Source organism: Eschrichtius robustus, chromosome 20 (genome assembly GCF_028021215.1).
Source record: "Eschrichtius robustus isolate mEscRob2 chromosome 20, mEscRob2.pri, whole genome shotgun sequence".
Lineage (NCBI taxonomy): Eukaryota > Metazoa > Chordata > Mammalia > Artiodactyla > Eschrichtiidae > Eschrichtius > Eschrichtius robustus.
In genome coordinates this window covers 52,971,730-52,991,171 of record NC_090843.1, presented here as the reverse complement: position 1 = coordinate 52,991,171, position 19,442 = coordinate 52,971,730, and the positions used below count along the sequence as shown (strand labels likewise).

Here is a 19,442-nt window from a genome sequence, read left to right as displayed (position 1 = left end):
AGACCTAGCTTCTGGTCTCAGCTCCTCCACTTTCAAACTATGTAACCCTGGGCTAGTCACTTAACCTGCAGCTCCCATATAAAATCCTATAAAAGGAAAGGCAGGCATTGTGAGGATGAAAGGGAATAAAGCGTGGAAAGGACTTTTAAACCATAAAGCACCATGAAAATGTGAGGCATCCATGTCACTATAATTATTTAATCGATGGATCAGACACATTTGATGGCGTCACTTCAGAACTGCTCCTGGAAATTCTGCTCTCTTGGCTCCTGCCAGGATTGTACACCTACCCTCCCCATGCTAGGAATGCAGGGTTAACTGCAAAGTGCATGGCTACGGGTTTCCCAGAGCTGCTCTTCCCAGTAGGCCTCCCTTTCAGTGATGTCTGGAGCAAAAACAATACCATAAAATAATCCTCTAGCAGCCAAGTGTAGAAAATTAAAAAGAAGGATCACTAATCCAGACAGGAAAAGTCCTGATTTATTGCTCTAAGCTCTCTCATCATAAAATGGCAGTGAAACAAAAACACCATTCTGTGGGATGAAGGGAGAGGAAATTTAGAGTTGGACAGAAAAAGCTGAAGGAAATGAAAGTGCTGGTGTGCTCTGAAAAGTAACTCTCTAAATATGCCATTGGTCACCATGGTGTTTCCAGGCCTCCCCAATGGCTTCCAGACGAAGGTGCTCGGCTTACGCTGAGCGGAGACCTCTCCTGGCTGACGGTGCTGCTAACTTCACCCGGGACCTTTCAGCCGCTCATGTCATCACTAGACCAGATCAGGGGACAATGGAAAGCTAAGCTGACAAGCTTGGGAGATGATGAAGGAGGCAGGGCAGAGTTCTGCTGCCCCACCACATGGGCTAATTAATTAAGCTTGGCCGTGTTGCTAAGGCCGGTGTGCCATTCGGGAGCCAAGGGGTGGGGCGGGAAGGGCTGCTCTTTCACTCCGGTTTCTAAATGCACTTTCAGATCAAGGCCTTCTACAAAGACCACCAAGGTTGTAATCTCTGAATGTAGTCAACAGCCAAGGGATCATATTTAGAGCAAGGCAGACCCATTTTCAGAAACAAACATTAGATAGGTTGCGCAGGGAAACGCAAACCAGACTTACTTGCTCTACGTCTCCTTTTTCCATCGCCAGTTCCTCCATCTCTGTTGCTGGCTCATCTTCCAGGAAGGGATTGGTGGATGCGGGTGGAGACTCGAGTTTTTTCTGTTGATTAGATGTGAGAAACAGATAGGTATGTTCTGAGCGTAGTCAGTAGCTTTCCCCACTGATCTGCTTTTTCCAAGTCTCTCCAACAGCTACATCATGAAATCCGATCTAATGAGCAAAAACTGAGACAACCTTGACCACATTCTCACCTCCAGGCCTTCACACTGCTTCTTCCTCTTCCTGAAACCTTACTGCCCACCCAAACCCAATCCAAAGCTGCCTAAAATTCCCCGTCATCCTTCAGTCTTCAAGTCAGAAGTCCCCTCTTCTGGGAAGCCTTTCTCACCTGTCAAGTCTGGGTTAGAAGTCCCAGTCACACACTCCCATCCCCCCCGGTATGTCCCCTACCCAGGTATTTATTAAAATACCACAACTGCTCATTTATTTGTCTTCTCCCCACTAGCTTCTGTGACAGCAGGAATCACATCTGTCTCGTTTTTATCTCTGGTGTCTGGCATGTCATAGGTCTTCATAAATATGAATGAGTCAAAATGCCAGATGGGTTTGAATTCAAGAACAAACTATAGGACTTCCCTGGTGGTACAGTGGTTAAGAATCTGCCTGCCAATGCAGGGGACATGGGTTCGAGCCCTGGTCCGGGAAGATCCCACATGCCGCGGAGCAACTAAGCCCGTGTGCCACAACTACTGAGCCTGCGCTCTAGAGCCCGTGAGCCTCAACTACTGAAGCCCTCGTGCCTAGAGCCCGTGCTCCGCAACAAGAGAAGCCACCGCAATGAGAAGACTGCGCACCGCAACGAAGAGTAGCCCCTGCTCGCCGCAACTAGAGAAAGCCCGTGCGCAGCAACAAAGACCCTACGCAGACAAAAATTTTAAAAAATTTTAAAAAAAGAAACTATAGAGCTAATCTTTTGTGTTCTAGATTATAGAGAGAAGTCCCTTCCCAAATAAGTCTCATTACAACAACCACAATAAAATCTTGAGAAAAATTACTCCCCAGCTCCTGAATGCGACCGTTCTTTCAAAAGATATCATCGAGTGGGACCTCGGGCTAGCGGGAAAGCTGGAGGCAGGAGATGTGGGTTTTTAGCTCCAACGCTGCTGCGGTGGCCAAACCGTCTAGCTTCTCTGAGCCCCGGCGGCCTGATCTGCTGAATGAGGAGGATAGAGTTACAGGACTACTTGAGTGATTAAATGTGATAAAGCATGTGAAACCCTAGGAGAAGCACATGATACATATTACCGATGATGATTCCAGTGTGACAACAGAATCGAGGCAGATCTTTGGAATTTTTTACAAATTCTACCTCAGGATGTTATTTATGCCAGGGAGCTGGGCGTTCTAGCAGAAAGGGAACTAAGTGGACAAACAGGATAAAAGGGATTGGCTGGTGCTGGGGAAGCGGGGAAGGGGAAAGGAATGACTCTCTGGAGACAAGAAGCTGGGTGGAGAGGAGTTTCTAAAAGTACTTATGACATTTGAGCATACATCAGTGGAGCAGCCTGAACTAATCCCTACGCCAAGAGGGAAGGCAGATGGACCACAGTGTGTGAATGACTTTGTCAAGTGCCAGGACATCAGCTGAAGATATTACCAAAAAAGAAAAAAGAAAAAAAAAAAAAAAAGAACCAACCAACCAACCCAGAAAAATAAAAAATAAAACTTAAAAACAAAAACCACACCTGTGTGGTTTAGGCTTTAAGACAATTCCACTTACACTCATGTAAACTACTTAATTCTTGGCCAAAACACTTGGATGCTATTATCTAGCTAGACAGAGCCTTGGTGTATGAAGAAAGCCCTGTGATTAATGTATTAGCTCAAGGTAATCAGTGGTAGGACAATGATTTTTGTGGTATCCTCTGGAGAAACAATATGGTCTAAGAACCCAGCAAACATTTCAAACGGATACACTCGGAACTTTGGCTTCTTTGCCTGATACGGAAAAAAAATCCTTATAAATGTAAAGCAATTTACATTCATTTTCAAAATTAGGATATTTTTAGAAATGTTTCTTTGAAAGCCATATTTCTAAGTTTTAGTTGTCTCTGTGAGGGTTGCTGGTGTTTTAGGGTGAGGGTGAGAAAGGGAATCTAAGCTTCAACAACAAGTTAAATTAGTTAGTAGCACTGGATTCCTGATCCCACTGGCTCAACAGTGGGTTTGGGGACCATACTGAGGAGCTGAATCTCAACGATTCTGAGTCTTTCAGTCCTCTGGAGGCGTAAAGAGCAAGCCAGCAACTGAAGGGAAAAGCTTTGTTCAAAATCATTCAGCCACAGAAACAGGATATGAATTTTTGAACCAAACGTTCCTCATCTATTGCTAGGTCTACCAGGGTTGATGATAACGTCTCACAATTACATACAGCTGGGCCTCATTTTAAAAACAATGTGTTCCTGGAAATCATGACAAAAGGGGGACATTGGTGAAGTGGACTGAGGGTGTTCCTGGGCTCCATGGGCTCCATGCTCACCGGTGGAGCATCCAATGGGTGGACCTAAGTCGTAAGAAGGAAACATAAAAGGCAACAGTGAAAAAGCAGAGCAACGTTTCAGGCCGTATAATGTGGGCTACTTGTTGGTGTCACCGGGTCAGGAGCTTCCCAAAAGGAAAGGTGTCTTTCCTACTCCCGCAGTCTCTCTCTCTAGTAACATACTGATGAGATGACCAGGGAGTCAGGGGCACTCAGGAACTTCTTGTTCATTTCAGGCACACACATTCCAACCGGGGACCAAGCTGATACCAGAAAAGGGATTCACTCCTCCATTCACCCACTCGACAAAGGGATGTGCTGGGCACGACAAGGAAAGCAGGGAGCGAGGTGGGTCATCCTCTGCCCTCAGGGAGCTTACAGTCAGGTGGGAGAGACAGACTCCAACCAAATAATCACACAAGCATATGTGAATATTTGCAGGAAAAGCAAAGGTTACGAAAGGATGCAACAGAGGGTCACAGAAGACTTCCCTGAGGAAACGACGTTTGAGCCAGACCTGAAGGATGCTCCACAGTTCAGCGTGGGGGGGGCGTGGGATGGCCGGGGCTTTCTAGGCAAAGGGACCAGCACGTGACGCCATCCATTCCGTAGTCATGTGCTGAGCATCTGCTCGGCTCCAGGCACACTCTCAGGCACCGGAGATGCAGCTCGGAGCAAGATAAAGAAGGGAGGCACTGCGATGAAAATACAATGTAGGAACTGCGCTGGGCTGGGGGTGAGGCCGGGGAAGTGCTTCTTCATATGGTGACCCGAGAGGGCCCCTGTGAGGAGTGGATTTTTGAGCAGAGACTTGAATGAGGAGAAGGAGCCAGTGGGGCAAAGACCTGGAGAAGAGCATTCTCACCAAGGGGATCCCATGCAAAGGCTGGAATGAAAGGAGGAGGGGGTGAGGGGGCGGGGCAGCCGGGACCCAATCACACAGCCTGTCGTGGGCCGTGGGAAACGTTAGGTTTTCTTCTCAGGGCAACTGGGCAGTCACTGGGGGTTTTAAACAGGGCAGCGGTAGGATCCAGTTTTAGAGTCTGAAGAGGTTGCTGCAGTGTGCCAGGCGGGGCTGATGTGGGAGTGGGCTAAGCTAGAGCTGTGGAGATGGAAAAAAGTGGCCAGACCTGGGGCATCTTTAGGAGAGAGTCAAGAGGACTTGGTGAGAGAGTGGATGTGAGGAGGAAGAAAAGAAAGGAATCGAGAGTCGTGTGCTTTCCGGCCCGAGCAACTGTGTGGCTGGTGCAACCACTGACTGAGGGACGGGGCTGGGTTCGCGCCCAGGCTCTACCACTTGGGTATGTGGCTTAACTTCTCCATGCTTCAGTCCTTCTAGCTGCAACATGAAGGGATATCAACACCCGCTGCACGGAGCTGTCATGAGAATTAATGAGATAACGCACGCAAAGCATGACTATGTCTATAGAGCAGCTTCACACGACGGCCGGCTCATAGGGGAAGCTCAGCACATGGGGGCTGTCGTTAGTGTTTAATCGGGGTGGGCAAGTCACGAAGGCAGAACCGTGGCTCTGCCTCTCTCAGTGAAGCAACTCTCCAGAGGGAAAGAGCGGGGAGCACAGGACTTCGAAGACTCACAAAAAGAATTCTTTTTAATCACAAGTGAGATCCTGTCCCTACTATATCGTCTCTTTGGGAGCTCTCCAGGAAATGAAAGCAATGCACCCATCAAATTACAAGGCTTCACCCTTCTCCCCTAGTCTCCAATGAAGCCCTCAAAGTAACGCCTGTACCACCATCCTATTGGCAAATGTTATATCATAAAACCCTGAAGGGTGGACATAGACTCCTGCTATATAGTGGGCCATGTTACTGCTCAGATTGATTTGCTGTGATAAAAGAACAAGTCTTTGCAGGCAGCCATCACCAGCACAACTGAGCCTTCTGTGCAAGGGCCCCTCAGGCGGAGCCAACCAGACCATGCTTCTCATTCCTGCTCTGCGGCTGTCAGAGCCCACAGAGAATTACAAGGTTAGGTTTAGATTTGAAAGAACTCAAATGACATATTCCATGAGCTCTGGGGCTGCTAAGTGAAACAAAAATTTGCCGAGAAATGAACGACTTTCCAATTTTAAAAGGATTCATTCTTTTTGCTATGATGACAGTTGATTTCAAGTCCATACAGGAAGGAAAAATTCTTCATTCGGCAAGTTAATTCCTACTAATTAAACCACATGGGACTCCCCACACCCACCTTCAGAACCACAAGGGCCACAGGCCAGCAAAGCTGTCTAATTTACTGTTGGGAGGAGATGGTCAGGCTTTAGTCAGTAGTGCATCCATATCTGGGTCTGCCTGCACACATGCCTTTCTGAGGCCTTAGCTGGACACTTCAAATTATCAAAGAAGGAATTCTGAAATTTAAGATGAATGTACTTCCTTTCTCTGGAGGAGAGAGCTTTCATTATGAGGTGAAAGTTCCACAATTTCTGCGTTTCTCATTCCATAAACACTTTACTCCGGCCCAGTTCCTGATTTGTTCTTAAAGAGATGGCTTGGAGGCTTCAGCTGATAGGACGGTAAGTACAGGACTATTTGCACCTGGTTTAACATCACTGGAACCCCTCTTTTGTTCTTGGTACCACCATGTTCATATCTTATGTTGTGACAGTTATGTATAGGTTTCTTTCTCCTAATAGAACATAAGCAACTGTCTGATTCAATTTTTCATCTTTTCCCAAGGCCCTGCACCAAGACGGAGCTTGAAAAACACTTGTGGATAAATGCTGATCACATGAGAAGCACTAAATAAAGTCCTCTTCAGACACATGGGCAACACTGTCTGTTTTTTGTAAAACAAACAGACAAACAAACAAAAAAACCCGGTGTGTGTGTGTGTGTGTGTGCACGTGCACGTGTATGCTTGGAAGAGTCTCAAATTATACCCCAAATTGTTAAACAGTGCACATCTCTGGGGAGAGGGATTTAGAGTAATTGAGAAAGAAGAGATTGTTCTTTTAAAATTTATTTGCGCTTTAACAGGCATGTATTACTCTCCCCCCTTCTCTCTTTTTGGTAAACAAATTACCTGAAACGTGAAGATGATTTATAACTAAACTCAGACAATATTTTCTAAAACCCTTGGTATTTTAAAATTGTGATATAATTAACATAAAATTCACCATTTTAAGGTGATTTTCACTTCAGTGCTTTCATAAAGGCTGAATATAATGTTTAACCTTAAATCTAATTGTCGAGTCCTTAATAATGCATGTGGGCATAGCTAAATCATACCTAGACATTTGCTTTTAATTTCAAGGCATTTTAATTTACAGACTTTTCTTTTTTTTTTTTTTTTTGGCCGTGCAACACAGCATGTGGGATCTTAGTTCCCCGACCAGGGATCGAGCCCATGCTCCCTGCACTGGAAGCGCGGAGCCCTAACCACTGGACGGCCAGGGAAGTCCCTTAATTTACAGACTATTTTAAATCCCTCCTAAAGGGTCAGGAGTTTAGGCAATTAGCTAGAAGGCTTGGCAGCTCCCTTCTTCCAGTAACAGTTACAGCACAGGGTGTTATAAGCTTGTTGGGGCTGGGATAGTAAAAAACAAAACAAGCCCTGTCCTTAAGGCTCTTTCATCTAGATTTCTAACAGATGTCAAATCGCATCTGTCAAAAATAGAGCAAAAGATGATGCATCACATGGATCAGATAGGAAGGGCTTTCCAGGTGAGCCTGTCCCCTCTCAAGCTCACCCTCATTGTTTGACTGTCAATCAGTCACCAAGGGGCTTAAAAGGACCTGAGTGATAAAGTGAAGAGGGGGAAGGGCACAGGCCTGGGAGGGTCTCTGGTCAACTTGGCTCCTTGGCTGACTTCTTATCTGCTCTATAATCTTCCAAGGAATTTGCTAACTTTCTATGAAATTTGGCATATGTTAAAGGGTACTATGATATACTCTGGTTCATTTTGTAGTTCTGATACCCTGAAACAAAAGGGTGACCACAGAAGATTTTCCAAAAGGTATATCCTGGGATCAAGGCACGACGGGGAGGAGGTAAGGAGACAAGGAGCAGCCAGTCTTCAGGGGGGGTATCCAGTAGCTAGTGTGGCCATCAGGCCAGGTGGCCCTCCTGGCCCAGGCCAGGCCAGCCTCTTCCCAACCCTGTCTGTTGGGAGCATGGTCAGTGGTCATGACTAAATCCATCGGGGTCCCTGATGCTGAGGCTTACAGGCTACTGACGAAGGTGTGGCCCCAACTGCCCACAGCAAGGTGTCGGCAGGACCAGGGTCAGAGTGAACATCACCGACAGTGAGAAGCACGGCGGTTCACATCTCCCCACAGCAGGGCTGCAGTGAACCAATTCTCCAGGACCTGGCCTGCCTTGTGGAAGAGGCCAGAGGAGTTCTGTTGCCTTTCTAGAAACTAATCTTTAAGGGAAAATCCTCACAGGCTATGGAGCAGCCATGGTCAGGACTTGGAAAATGCAGAATGATGACCGGGTCACGCTAACTGTGACAAAGAACAGTCTGGGGGAAGAGCTGACTTAAAGACGTCGAGTGACTTGGAGAAGTCTGTGCAGAAGACAGCTGACCAACTGGAGGGATGAATGAAAAGCTCCTGGCTCAGCAGGATTTCCTGGCCAAGGATCTGTAAACTGAAACTCTCTGCAAACTTTATAGGAGAGGCAAGCAACAGCTGAGCAACTGGAGGAGATCTCTGTAAATCGATTATGCCAGAACATTTCAAAACCAGAAGTCCAAAAAGGAAGGGATTGGTGGGAAAGGTTCAGGGGTTCCTAGTGACCAGGAGCTGGAAGGCTGCAGCCCAGGAGCGTGGCCCTGGCAGCGGGTGAAAGCGGAGAGGCTGGGCTGCCCCAAAGAACAGGTACCTCCAGCCCTCTCCTCCCTCAGACAGAAGTCGGTTAACAGCTGACCAACTGCTGCTTTGACATTCCTATACCAGCTTTCCACAGAAAAAGCGCTGTCTTTGCAAACTTACATTCAGCTCCTGCCTATTTTTCACGGTCTCTACGTGGTTACCCTGCACAGCAGCCTCACCTGGTGTAGAGGGGGCCTTCCCAGCCCACATTACTCCAGCTCTTTTGACCTTTGGGGCATTTCCTAGCACAGGTGAGGCCTGACGTGTCCCAGGACAGCCCCGAGTTTACAAGGTCTCCTGGTCATCAGGTACCACAGGGCCGGCCATTCGTTCCCCTACGACATTAGAGCTCCCTAAATGTAAAACCAAAATCACTAGGAAGAAGGGCCCAGCCAAAGGAAGGGAGGAATGGCTCAGAACAGGTGTTTAGGACTGCTGTTATTCAAGCACTCTTCAAGGGACACATTTCCTGAACAGTGAGCCGGACTACTGGCTCCCGGAGCCCGACCCCGTGCACTACCCACCCTGCCCGGCAGGGAGCCGTGTGACGCAGGCGGACACCCAGCTGGGGCCTGTGCTCAACACTCAAACCGCCTGGTCCCCAGGCAGATCCCTGGAGGGCTGAACCGGAGCCACACAAGTCTCTGCTGGAAACCAGGCCAAAAGCACAGCTCGGGCAGGGAGGAGAGGAGCACCAGCATGAGGACGTCAGGTGGGCACTGAAGTCAACCAAATACTTCTCAGGAGGGACACAAGCTTCTCTCGATAGCATCTGTGTGACCTGCTGCCTTTGGGGATTTGCATTTTCTTTAAGGGCACTTTCATTTGTCTCATGTACTATTTTTTTTTTCCTTGTTAATAAGAAGAAATCCATTCTGAACATGAGTTAACAAGCAGAGGAGCGTCCATATATCTGTATATATATAGTTTTATTTGTTAAGTATGGAAAGAGTGCTTTGTGGTTCCCTGCATTTTATTTTAGTGAGGTCACGAGTGGCCCTGAGTAGACAGGGTTTTATGGTCTTCCCTTAAAACTAAGCGCTGCCATCACCACGCTTCAGCCCACTGCCCTGAGGGACCAGCTCCTTACGTGCCTACTCTGGGGCAGGTCTTGGGGGGCGGCAAAGAGGGGATTCCAGTGAGGTCCCAGGATTTTATGACCGGCAGGGTGGGGGCCAGAGAAAGTAGTAGAGGTGACGGGTGAGCGACAGAAAGGCACTCTAGGCCCAATCTCTGCCTTGCCCCTGCTTCAAGCACAATAGCTCAGAGTTTTCTATATGTGCCTATTAGCTGTGTGACCTCGAGTAAGTTTCAAAGGAGTATTTCCTACAGTTGATGAAGCAAAGCGATGGACTGCAGGCAAACGCACCTGGCACAGTGTGAGATACACAGTGGAGGTTCCCAAACTGTGAGCTCTTATTCTGTGTGGATCCCACATTACAGTTTGTTAGCAGGAAGAGTTTAGACTCACAGACATTGAAAATAAACTTATGGTTACTAAAGGCGAAAGAGAGGGAGAGGGATAAATTAGGAATACGGGATTAACAGATACACACTACTATATATAAAATAAACAACAAGGACCTACTGTATAGCACAGAAAACTATATTCAATATCTTGTAATAAGCTATAATGGAAAAGAATCTGAAAAAGAATACATATATGTATAAATGAATCACTTTGCTGTACACCTGAAGCTAACACAACACTGTAAATCAACTATACTTCAATTAAAAATGGAATGAGGAGGAGGGGGAGGAGGGAGAGGAGGAGGGGGAGAAAGTTTGGAAGTCACTGTTTGGGCCATCTCCCTCATTTAAAAAAAATTGAAAAATAACATTGTTAGACTATGTAAAAGCAAAGTTTAAAAAGTATATAAATGCATTTGTATAAGAAAAATTCAAACAAATTACCAGAATAAAATGAAAAAAAAAAAAATTCTTTGCTTCTCTACCTAGTCTCACTCTAATTTCCTTTCCCCAGAGACATCCATCCACTGTTATCATTTCCAGACCTTTTTCTTACCTATTTACATACATAAATATGCTTCTCACACAAATGGAATTATGCCATATATACTGGGCTGCAGCTTACATTTTGCACCTAACATATGTGAGAGGTTTTCTTTCTATGACAGCACATCTAGATCTATCCCCCATTCTACCACTTTCAAACTGCTATACCTATTCCACAGCATGAATTTACCATATTTTATTTAACCATTCTTCAATGACGAACATTGTAGAAATCTCCAATGTTTTCTGCTTTTAAGGCTGCAGTTCACCTCTTTCTTGGTACATTTCCTCTAAACATATCCTAATTGTTAATAAAACTCAAGAGTTGATAATGTAATAAGGTATTTGTGACTGAATAAGTGAGGCCTCTATGACTCACAGAATTACTAGTCTTTAAAATGGGGCCTATCCTTAGACAAAATGATGACAGGACATTCTAGAAACATGAAGTACTGCATAATAGACAAACAATAAATCCATACAGAGTATTCTGTATGACTATTTGCACAAATTCAGCAAAATCCCTGGGATGGGGGATTAAGCACTTGAGCCAATGGATGGAACCACCACAGTGTGAAAGACTGAAGTGAAGCCCACCCACCCAGGCCACTGATTTCCTGGTCCAGTCTCCCTTAGGACCGTCTTACCAGAGTTCCATCTGTCAGGGTACACCCGGAGAAGCGTTTTGCAAGAAACCCCTCAAAGTTAGTCGTTCTTTGAATAGCAAAGAGAAGCAATTTCACTTCAATTTCCTTAGCTCTGGTACGCATGATCTTGGCCAGTTCTGTCCTTCAAATTAAAGATATAAGAATGTTGTCAAACAAACTGATCATTCAAGATAAGACAAAGTAAGTGGCTTTAGCTTATACTATAAAAAAAAAAAAGTATGTGGTCATTTCAAAACCTGAGGTCTATCACTAAGTTTAATGCTCAGGGAATAGAAATACATATTCTAAATAACAATTTTAAGATGAAATTATCTACTAGTCAAAAAAAGAAACTCAAGGATTATGGACATCAATTTGTTTACATGGGTACTACAATTTTTATCTTTAAACTTCTCAATAATTTGTTAATAATATATATGAAGCATTTACTCAGTATTTTATAAAAATGCAAATATTCTATATAATTTCACAAGTCATTAAGTACTGAATTACAAAGCCCTCCCTCTTCCAGAGAGCTCAATAATCACCTCTTCCACCAGACAGCAGGAGCCCTGGAAAGAGACGTGAGAGACGGGAATCCCCGTGTGAAAAGTGACAGGTACATGTCTGGGTGGTTCCTGCCTGTGAAGCTTACGTGACGCTCAAGTGTCCCGTCTCGGGATGTTAAGCGGTAAGGGAGCAGTAACACAAGGGTTCTTAGGAAGCACTGAGACATGGGTCATCTTTCCTCATAAATAAATGACAAAAACCAAATAGAGTCTCTGAATTTATTTGAGAATTATGCATCTGTCGGATTTTAGCCAAAATTCGAATAATGAAAGCTTGGCAGCAACACTGACATTAGCTGACGCAACAGCAGCAGATGTGTTGGCTTTTGGGTACTCCCAGTCTCCTGCGGACTTCAGTTTTCACAGAAAATGAATTTTGCAAGTCACGGAACTGGAGGCTAAAGCGAATTACTTATCAATTTCTCAAGGAATTCACTCTTTCTTTGCTTATCAGGACTCAGAAAGTCATAACCACAATCAACCTTGAATCAGTACAAAAAGGTTATCTAAATCCAGTAGCAAATGTGTTCCTGAAAACCACCACCACAAAGAATGTACAGCACCAAGGGTGAACCCTAATGTAAACTACAGACTCTGCTTGGCAATGATGTGTCAGTGTAGGTTCAGCGATTGTAACACAGGGTACACTCTGGTCGGGGATGTTGATAATGGGGGAGGCTATCTGGTGGGGGGATGGGGCAGCAGGCGGTATATGGGAAATCTCTGTATCTTCCTCTCAATTTCGCTGTGAACCTAAATCTGCTCTAAAAAAATAAAGCCTACTAAAAAACAAAATCAACAGCCAATATCCCTAAGAAATCCCCACGCCCCCCACAATGTACCCTTAAAGCATACAACTTGACTGTACCTATGATTTTAAGAGAGATGACTACCATGAATTACTCTAAGGTGGTTCACTTATGCTTAGATATGGGACTTTTTAAAAAATTAACTTGGAGTTGGAACTTCCCTGATGGTCCAGTAGGTAAGACTCAGCGCTCCCAACGCAGGGAGCCCGGGTTCAATCCCTGGTCAGGGAACTAGATCCCGCATGCATGCCACAACTAAGAAGTCCACATGCCACAACTAAAGATCCCACACGCGGCAACTAAGACTCGACACACCCTAAACAAATAAATAAATAAATAAATATTTTTTGAAATAAATTAATAAATAAATTAACCTGGGGCTTCCCTGGTGGCACAGTGATTAAGAATCTGCCTGCCAATGCAGGGGACACGGGTTGGAGCCCTGGTCCAGGAAGATCCCACATGCTGCGGAGCAGCTAAGCCTGTGTGCCACAACTACTGAGCCTGCGCTCTAGAGCCCGTGCTCCGCAATAAGAGAAGCCACCGCAATGAGAATCCCATGCACCACAACAAAGAGTAGCCCCTGCTCGATGCAACTAGAGAAAGCCCACACGCAGCAATGAAGACCCAACACGGCCAAAAATAAAATACATAAATAAATAAATAAATTTATAAAAAAATAAAAAATAAAAAAATAAATTAAGTAACTTGGAGTTAATGTAATTGTGCACTATTAGAAGGGACTACATAACCAATAAAAGCCCGTTCCCACCACTGTTGTGGTAAAGCTGCAAGCAAAGATAAAAACTTTTGACTCTAGCTTTAGCTTTGTCAATAGATACGTTGATCTATACTTCTTGGGCTTTAATTCTTTGATATAAAGAGACTATCTGGGACTTCCCTGGTGGTGCAGTGGTTAAGAATCCACCTGCCAATGCAGGGGACACGGGTTCGAGCTCTGGTCTGGGAAGATCCCACATGCCATGGAGCAACTAAGCCCGTGTGCCACAACTACTGAGCCTGCACTCTAGAGCGCACGAGCCACAACCAATGAGCCCGTGTGCCACAACTACTGAAGCCCGCGCGCCTAGAGCCCGTGCTCCACAACAAGACAAGCCATGGCAATGAGAAGGCCGCACACCGCAACAAAGAGCAGCCCTTGCTCGCCACAACCAGAGAAAGCCCGTGCGCAGCAATGATGACCCAACGCAGCCAAAAATAAATAAATAAACAAACAAACAAATAAATTAAAAAAAAAAAAAGAGAGACTATCTGTTCCTGGGCTACACTCATGGAAAGTGAAGACAGGATGAATGAGAGAAGGTCTTTAAAATGCTTAGAACACTCAGATGCCAATAATATTAACTATCCAAAGACTATAAACACTGTAGTAGGGGTGGGAAATGTTCTCAACAACTATTTCCTGAGTGTCTACTATGTCACTGAAGTAGATACTGCCCCTGCCCCTCTGGAACAATCTACCCAGCAAGTAGACAAGCAGAACAGGGCTTCCCTGGTGGCGCAGTGGTTAAGAATCCACCTGTCAATGCAGGGGACACAGGGTTCGAGCCCTGGTCCGGGAAGATCCCACATGCCGCGGAGCAACTAAGCCCATGCGCCACAACTACTGAGCCTGCGCTCTAGAGCCTGCATGCCACAACTACTGAAGCCCACGTGCCTAGAGCCCATGCTCCGCAACAAGAGAAGACACTGCAATGAGAAGCCTATGCACCGCAATGAACAGTAGCCCCCGCTTGACCCAACCAAAGAAAGCCGGTGTGCAGCAATGAAGACCCAATGCAGCCATAAATAAATAGATAAATAAATAGATAAATAAATAAATAAATTTATTTTAAAAAAAAGAAAAGCAGGACAATGATGGATGTATTCTCACTGCACATTGATACAGGTGATACAGACATGTGGGAAAATGTGAGGCAATGAACCGCTACAGGGAAATCTAGTTGATGAGCTTTTAGTTGATTAAGAAGGCAGGCTGGGGGGCTCCCCTGGTGGCGCAGTGGCTGAGAATCTGCCTGCCAATGCAGGGGACACGGGTTCGAGCCCTGGTCCGGGAAGATCCCACATGCCACGGAGCAACTAAGCCCGTGAGCCACAACTACTGAGCCTGCGCGTCTGGAGCCTGTGCTCTGCAACAAGAGAGGCCGCGATAGTGAGAGGCCCGCGCATCGAGATGAAGAGTGGCCCCCGCTTGCCGCAACTAGAGAAAGCCCTCGCACAGAAACGAAGACCCAACACAGCCAAAAAATAAATAAATAAATAAATAAATTAAAAAAAAAAAAAAAAAAGGCGGCAGGCTGTTCAAGGCAAGGGCGAGGCTATAGGAAAGTCCTAGAGCAAAGATAAGAGCAGACTTAGCTGCTGTGTTGGGTATATTTTGCTCTTAAGGCAAAACAAACACACAAACAAGTGCTCTGGCTACAATCTACTGGCCCAGGGCTTCTCATGTAACCTTTGCCATGTCTCCTTATCAAGTGTTTACCTTGCCTTCACATAATGCTCTCTCCTCTAGGGTTGGAGCTCTAGAGTTGGAGAAGGCGGGATATAGCTACAGCTGGAGTTTGGGACTTGGTTTTGGGTATACAAAATCTGACTCGCAAGAGGAAAGGAGTCTTCTGAGTGGAGTCCAGCACAGGTGAAGACATTCTCATTAAAATGATGACTTTCAAACAAACAAACCAAAAAAGGTGGGAGTGGTACCAAATCCACAAGACAACACGGAGCCTGTAGAGACTGGGGGATTGGTTTCAATCAACTGGTTTCAACTGATTTCAATCAACACCAAAACCAGTAGAGAGTTGGCATCTACCTTGTGATGTGGCAAAATTCTACTGCAATCCTCTCCGCCATGTACCACTCACGTGGGAACATCCGGCCGTATTTCTCCTCATAGTCCACAAGCTGGCGCTTGATCCAGGCATAGCGCCGGTCAATCTTGTCCAGCCAGGCAACCTTGGGGAGGCAGGGAACAAAATCCACCCCAGTGCTTACAAGTAGTATTGACAGTTCAAGAAAATAAGCAAAAACATAGAACCAAGAAAAACAAAACCGATTTCTCTATTTCTCACGGTTTCAGAGTCTAGGCTACTTTTTTTTTACTTGATCCAGAGGTTCTTAACCTGGGGTCTATGATTGGGCTTCAGGGTTCTACAAACTTCCTGAAACTGTATGCAAAGTTTTATGCATAGGTGCATTTTTGGGGAGAAGATCTGTAGCTCTCATTAATTTCTCCAAAGGGTCAGTGACCCCAAAATGGTTAAGAATTGCTGAACTGTACAGTCAGCCCCTAGGATTCATGGTCCAACAATCAACATTTTAAGACAGTAACACTAATAAAATATAAATCACAGACTTGAGAGCAATCAATTTTCAATAAAATTCAAACGTAACAGGGCTTCCCTGGTGGCACAGTGGTTAAGAATCTGCCTGCCAATGCAGGGGACACGGGTTCGATCCCTGGTCCGGGAAGATCCCACATGCCGCGGAGCAACTAAGCCCGTGAGCCACAACTACTAAGCCTGCACTCTAGAGCCTGCGTGACACAACTACTGAGCCTGCAAGCCACAACTACTGAAGCCCGAGCGCCTAGAGCCTGTGCTCCGCAACAAGAGAAGCCACCGCAATGAGAAGCCTGCGCATTGCAACGAAGAGTAGCCCCTGATAGCCACAACTAGAGAAAGCCCACGTGCAACAACAAAGACCCAATGCAGCCAAAAATAAAATAAATAAAATAAATTTTAAAATAAATTAATAAATTCAAATGTAACATCTGATCTCCTTTGGTCAATACTTACATCTTGGTTTTCTTGAAAAAGTACTAGATATTCTGACAGATGCTGTTTAATAAACTTTTTGATGATTTCTTGTTTGATTCTGGGGTCCAAAATATTAGCAATCAGACAAGCATCTCGTAGGACATTGCTGGGTCCTCCTGGCCTCTGGTAAAACAAACACACACCAGTTCAAAAGCCAGAAGTGACCTTTAAATCTTATGGCCTCTGACAGCTGCTGCTTCTTGTTCTACTCATGATGTTATTATTACTTCCACTCCCCTGACACTCATTTTTGTGCTGTGGATGGATATTTTAGTTACTTGTTCCTTGATGAAAGAATCATTAAGCTAGTCTGCAGTAGCCAATATAAAAGCTACTCCATGAATCAGCAATGAGACATTTTAGAAACAGGGCCAGCAATGATGGTAGGAACTTTTGCTATCTGAGCTGAAGTCACCTTGCTGAAGAGCCCTAAAAATCAGAATGATACCAGTCTCACTCCACACATGCCAATTTCCCCCGATTCTAACCTTGGATTCCTGTTCTTAAGGTGCTCTATTTGTGCCAAACAGTGTGCTGGCATTTAAAACCTAAACCCAGGTTCTAAACCACCAGCATTTTCCCACTGATAGGCAACCATGCAGACAGGCAGCCAAAGGTAAAATATTATGATACTGGCCCCCTGACCTGAAAAGAAACAGTAGAAGTAACTATCAAGGGGCTGTATTGATACATCGTGGTGGGAAGGCCTTTGTATTACTGAAGGCAATTCAGTCTTGCTGAACCTTTCTTTATAGTAACTCACTGAATGAACATGGCTGGCTGAGTGGGTTACAGTGAAAAGAACACTTGGCATCTGCTCTTGGCTTGGCTAAATAGCCACATAGCTTTGGCACAATTATTGACACTCATCTGAAATATAAGTGAAAAAAAATAATGGACTTTAACTAGGTGATGATTAAGGGTCTTCCAAATCTTTATGATTTTTTTTTTTGTCAGTTCTGCCCAATTTATCCACCTCAACTGAAGTTCAAGAGTTTCCTAAGCGTTACCTAAGCTGCCCGAGAGCTAAATTGTTAAAATTCTGACTTGCTCCGCGCTGAGTGGCTGTTCTGTCATTCACTGCGCACGCTGACTGCTCAGCTTTGGCTTCTAGATGAAAAGGTTTGATCTGACAGAGAAGTCACGAAAGCCAAAACCTATGGGCTCATGGGTTCAGATTTTTTCATTTTAAAAGGACCTAATAGGTAACCTTTGGGTAATTTTTTTTTTTTAAAATCTTGACTTCCATTTGTGAAACAGTAATAATAACACAAGGCCTTTAAGAGAAGTCAATAGTCATTCAGAAGGAAAAAAGAAAACTCCTAAAAAAAAGTCGCCCAGACAGAGAAAAGGGAAGCAAGTTGTTAAAGAAAACCATTTGTCACCTCATCTGCCTCCTGGGGTCTGAGAAAAAGATATAATGTAGGTCAACATTATTTTTTTCTAAATTATAAAGCTGGGTTTCATCCACATTTTTCTGAAACTTCTTAAAACCAGGGTGAACAGCAGAGTATAGTAGAGCAGACCCTGGACTAAGAAGAGGCTAGTGTTTGTAATTTGTGAATACCTTACAACCCCTTTTTACAGGATAGCTTTCCAATATCCACTCCCTGCAGTTACAGCAAGTGAATAAGGAAGATGAAGTCCACAAAGGAACGTGATTTACACATAAATCACCTGATTGCTAGAAGTCAGCCGGAATCTATGACATTAAAATCAGAGGCAGGTTTCCTGTAGAAGGTAATCTACAAAGCTGGGGCTGCTACCCCCACCTACTTCCTAAGTTTCTTTTATGAGGCGCAAAGAAAAACGATTAAGATATTTCCAGTTATTGAATTATAGAGCAGATCCAGGAAACGTTCCTTGGCTCGGTGAATGAACATATATCGCCCCCCATCTCCACCCACCAAGTGTTGCTTGCCGGCGTGTGCTTTGGGTCACTTCTGCACTGCACAGTTCTTTCTCCTGAAATAGCTCAAATAATAGAGGGGGGAAAAAAGCTTCTGAGGGTTCTTCTCTCCCCAACACATGCAAAGCATTAAGATTATGTCTGCTACAATTTGCAGGATGGCGCTGAAGGCAGTTACCCCGGCAGTTACCCCGGCACGGTGACGGCCAAGTGAGGCAAAGCTTGTTACATGAGAAGTGTAACCAAATAGCTCACAAGTGAAATACCGTGGGCTTTGCAGACACAACACAAACAGCTATGCTACCAGTGAGAGCTAAAGGGATTAATCCCAAAGAACAGGATCATTAAAAGCCAGCCTCCTAACTGTGTCACTCCGAGAGTTACATAAGCCTGGGGACGTTCCTCCCAGTTGTCTCGTCACCAAACTGAAACCAAAAAGTTATATAACGATCCTAAAAAACACTGCGGCTTGAAAAAAAATTTTATTATTATTATTTTTTTAAAACATAGCCATGAGAAAAAGAAGGAATTTACTGGGCAGACATCTTGGGTTTGACACACATTAAATTAAACTGAAACAAATCCTCACTTTTTGATGCTGGGAGGACACAGATGGGGAATCAATGTCGCTTTGGGATATTTAAAATCAAGGATGGTCTCATTACCCTGAACCTCTAGCAAACAGACTTTACGGCTGCTGGCAAACGCTTCTGGAATGGTAAATGAACAGTAGCTACAGTGAGTGTGCATCAGGCGCAAATGGTGATAATATCCAAAGACTGAAGGGAAAAGGCAAAACAATACCTTGGTACCCTGGGAAGGAAATGCTTCTTCGAAATCAGCCAGGATTTGCTGTCCTAACTCGGTCTGGGCGGCCTTCACTCTGTAGGGAACAGAGAACATATCATTGCCTGGTATCAATTTCCAAATGTCCGTAAGTAGTTATGCACAGATCCGTAGGGGTTAGAACTGTTGAAGTCTTTAGGGATCATCCAGGAAGCGGGGAGGGGTGGCTAGATAAGAGAGGTCACACATTGGTTAGCAGCAGGTTTATGACCAGGACCCAGGCATCGGATTCATTCTCACTACGGATTTTCCACATCCCAAAGTTCTCCTAGGCCACCTCTCACCCGTTGTGAGGTAGTATATGTTAATCTTTAC

The 19,442-nt window shown here is 44.9% G+C and overlaps 1 protein-coding gene across 2 annotated transcripts in view; it reads right to left on the bottom strand.

Annotated features, from left to right (window-relative positions):
• The window catches only part of VPS53 (VPS53 subunit of GARP complex), a 127,389-nt gene that overhangs the window by 61,921 nt on the left and 46,026 nt on the right, over nucleotides 1-19,442 (bottom strand). For both annotated transcript variants that reach the window (XM_068530769.1, XM_068530770.1), the window contains 5 exons: nucleotides 19,086-19,164; nucleotides 16,352-16,495; nucleotides 15,367-15,509; nucleotides 11,159-11,300; nucleotides 1,112-1,213 (listed from right to left, as the gene is read on the bottom strand). In XM_068530769.1, coding sequence (XP_068386870.1) covers nucleotides 1,112-1,213; nucleotides 11,159-11,300; nucleotides 15,367-15,509; nucleotides 16,352-16,495; nucleotides 19,086-19,164 — 610 coding nt within the window. The remainder of the gene's footprint in view (nucleotides 1-1,111; nucleotides 1,214-11,158; nucleotides 11,301-15,366; nucleotides 15,510-16,351; nucleotides 16,496-19,085; nucleotides 19,165-19,442) is intronic.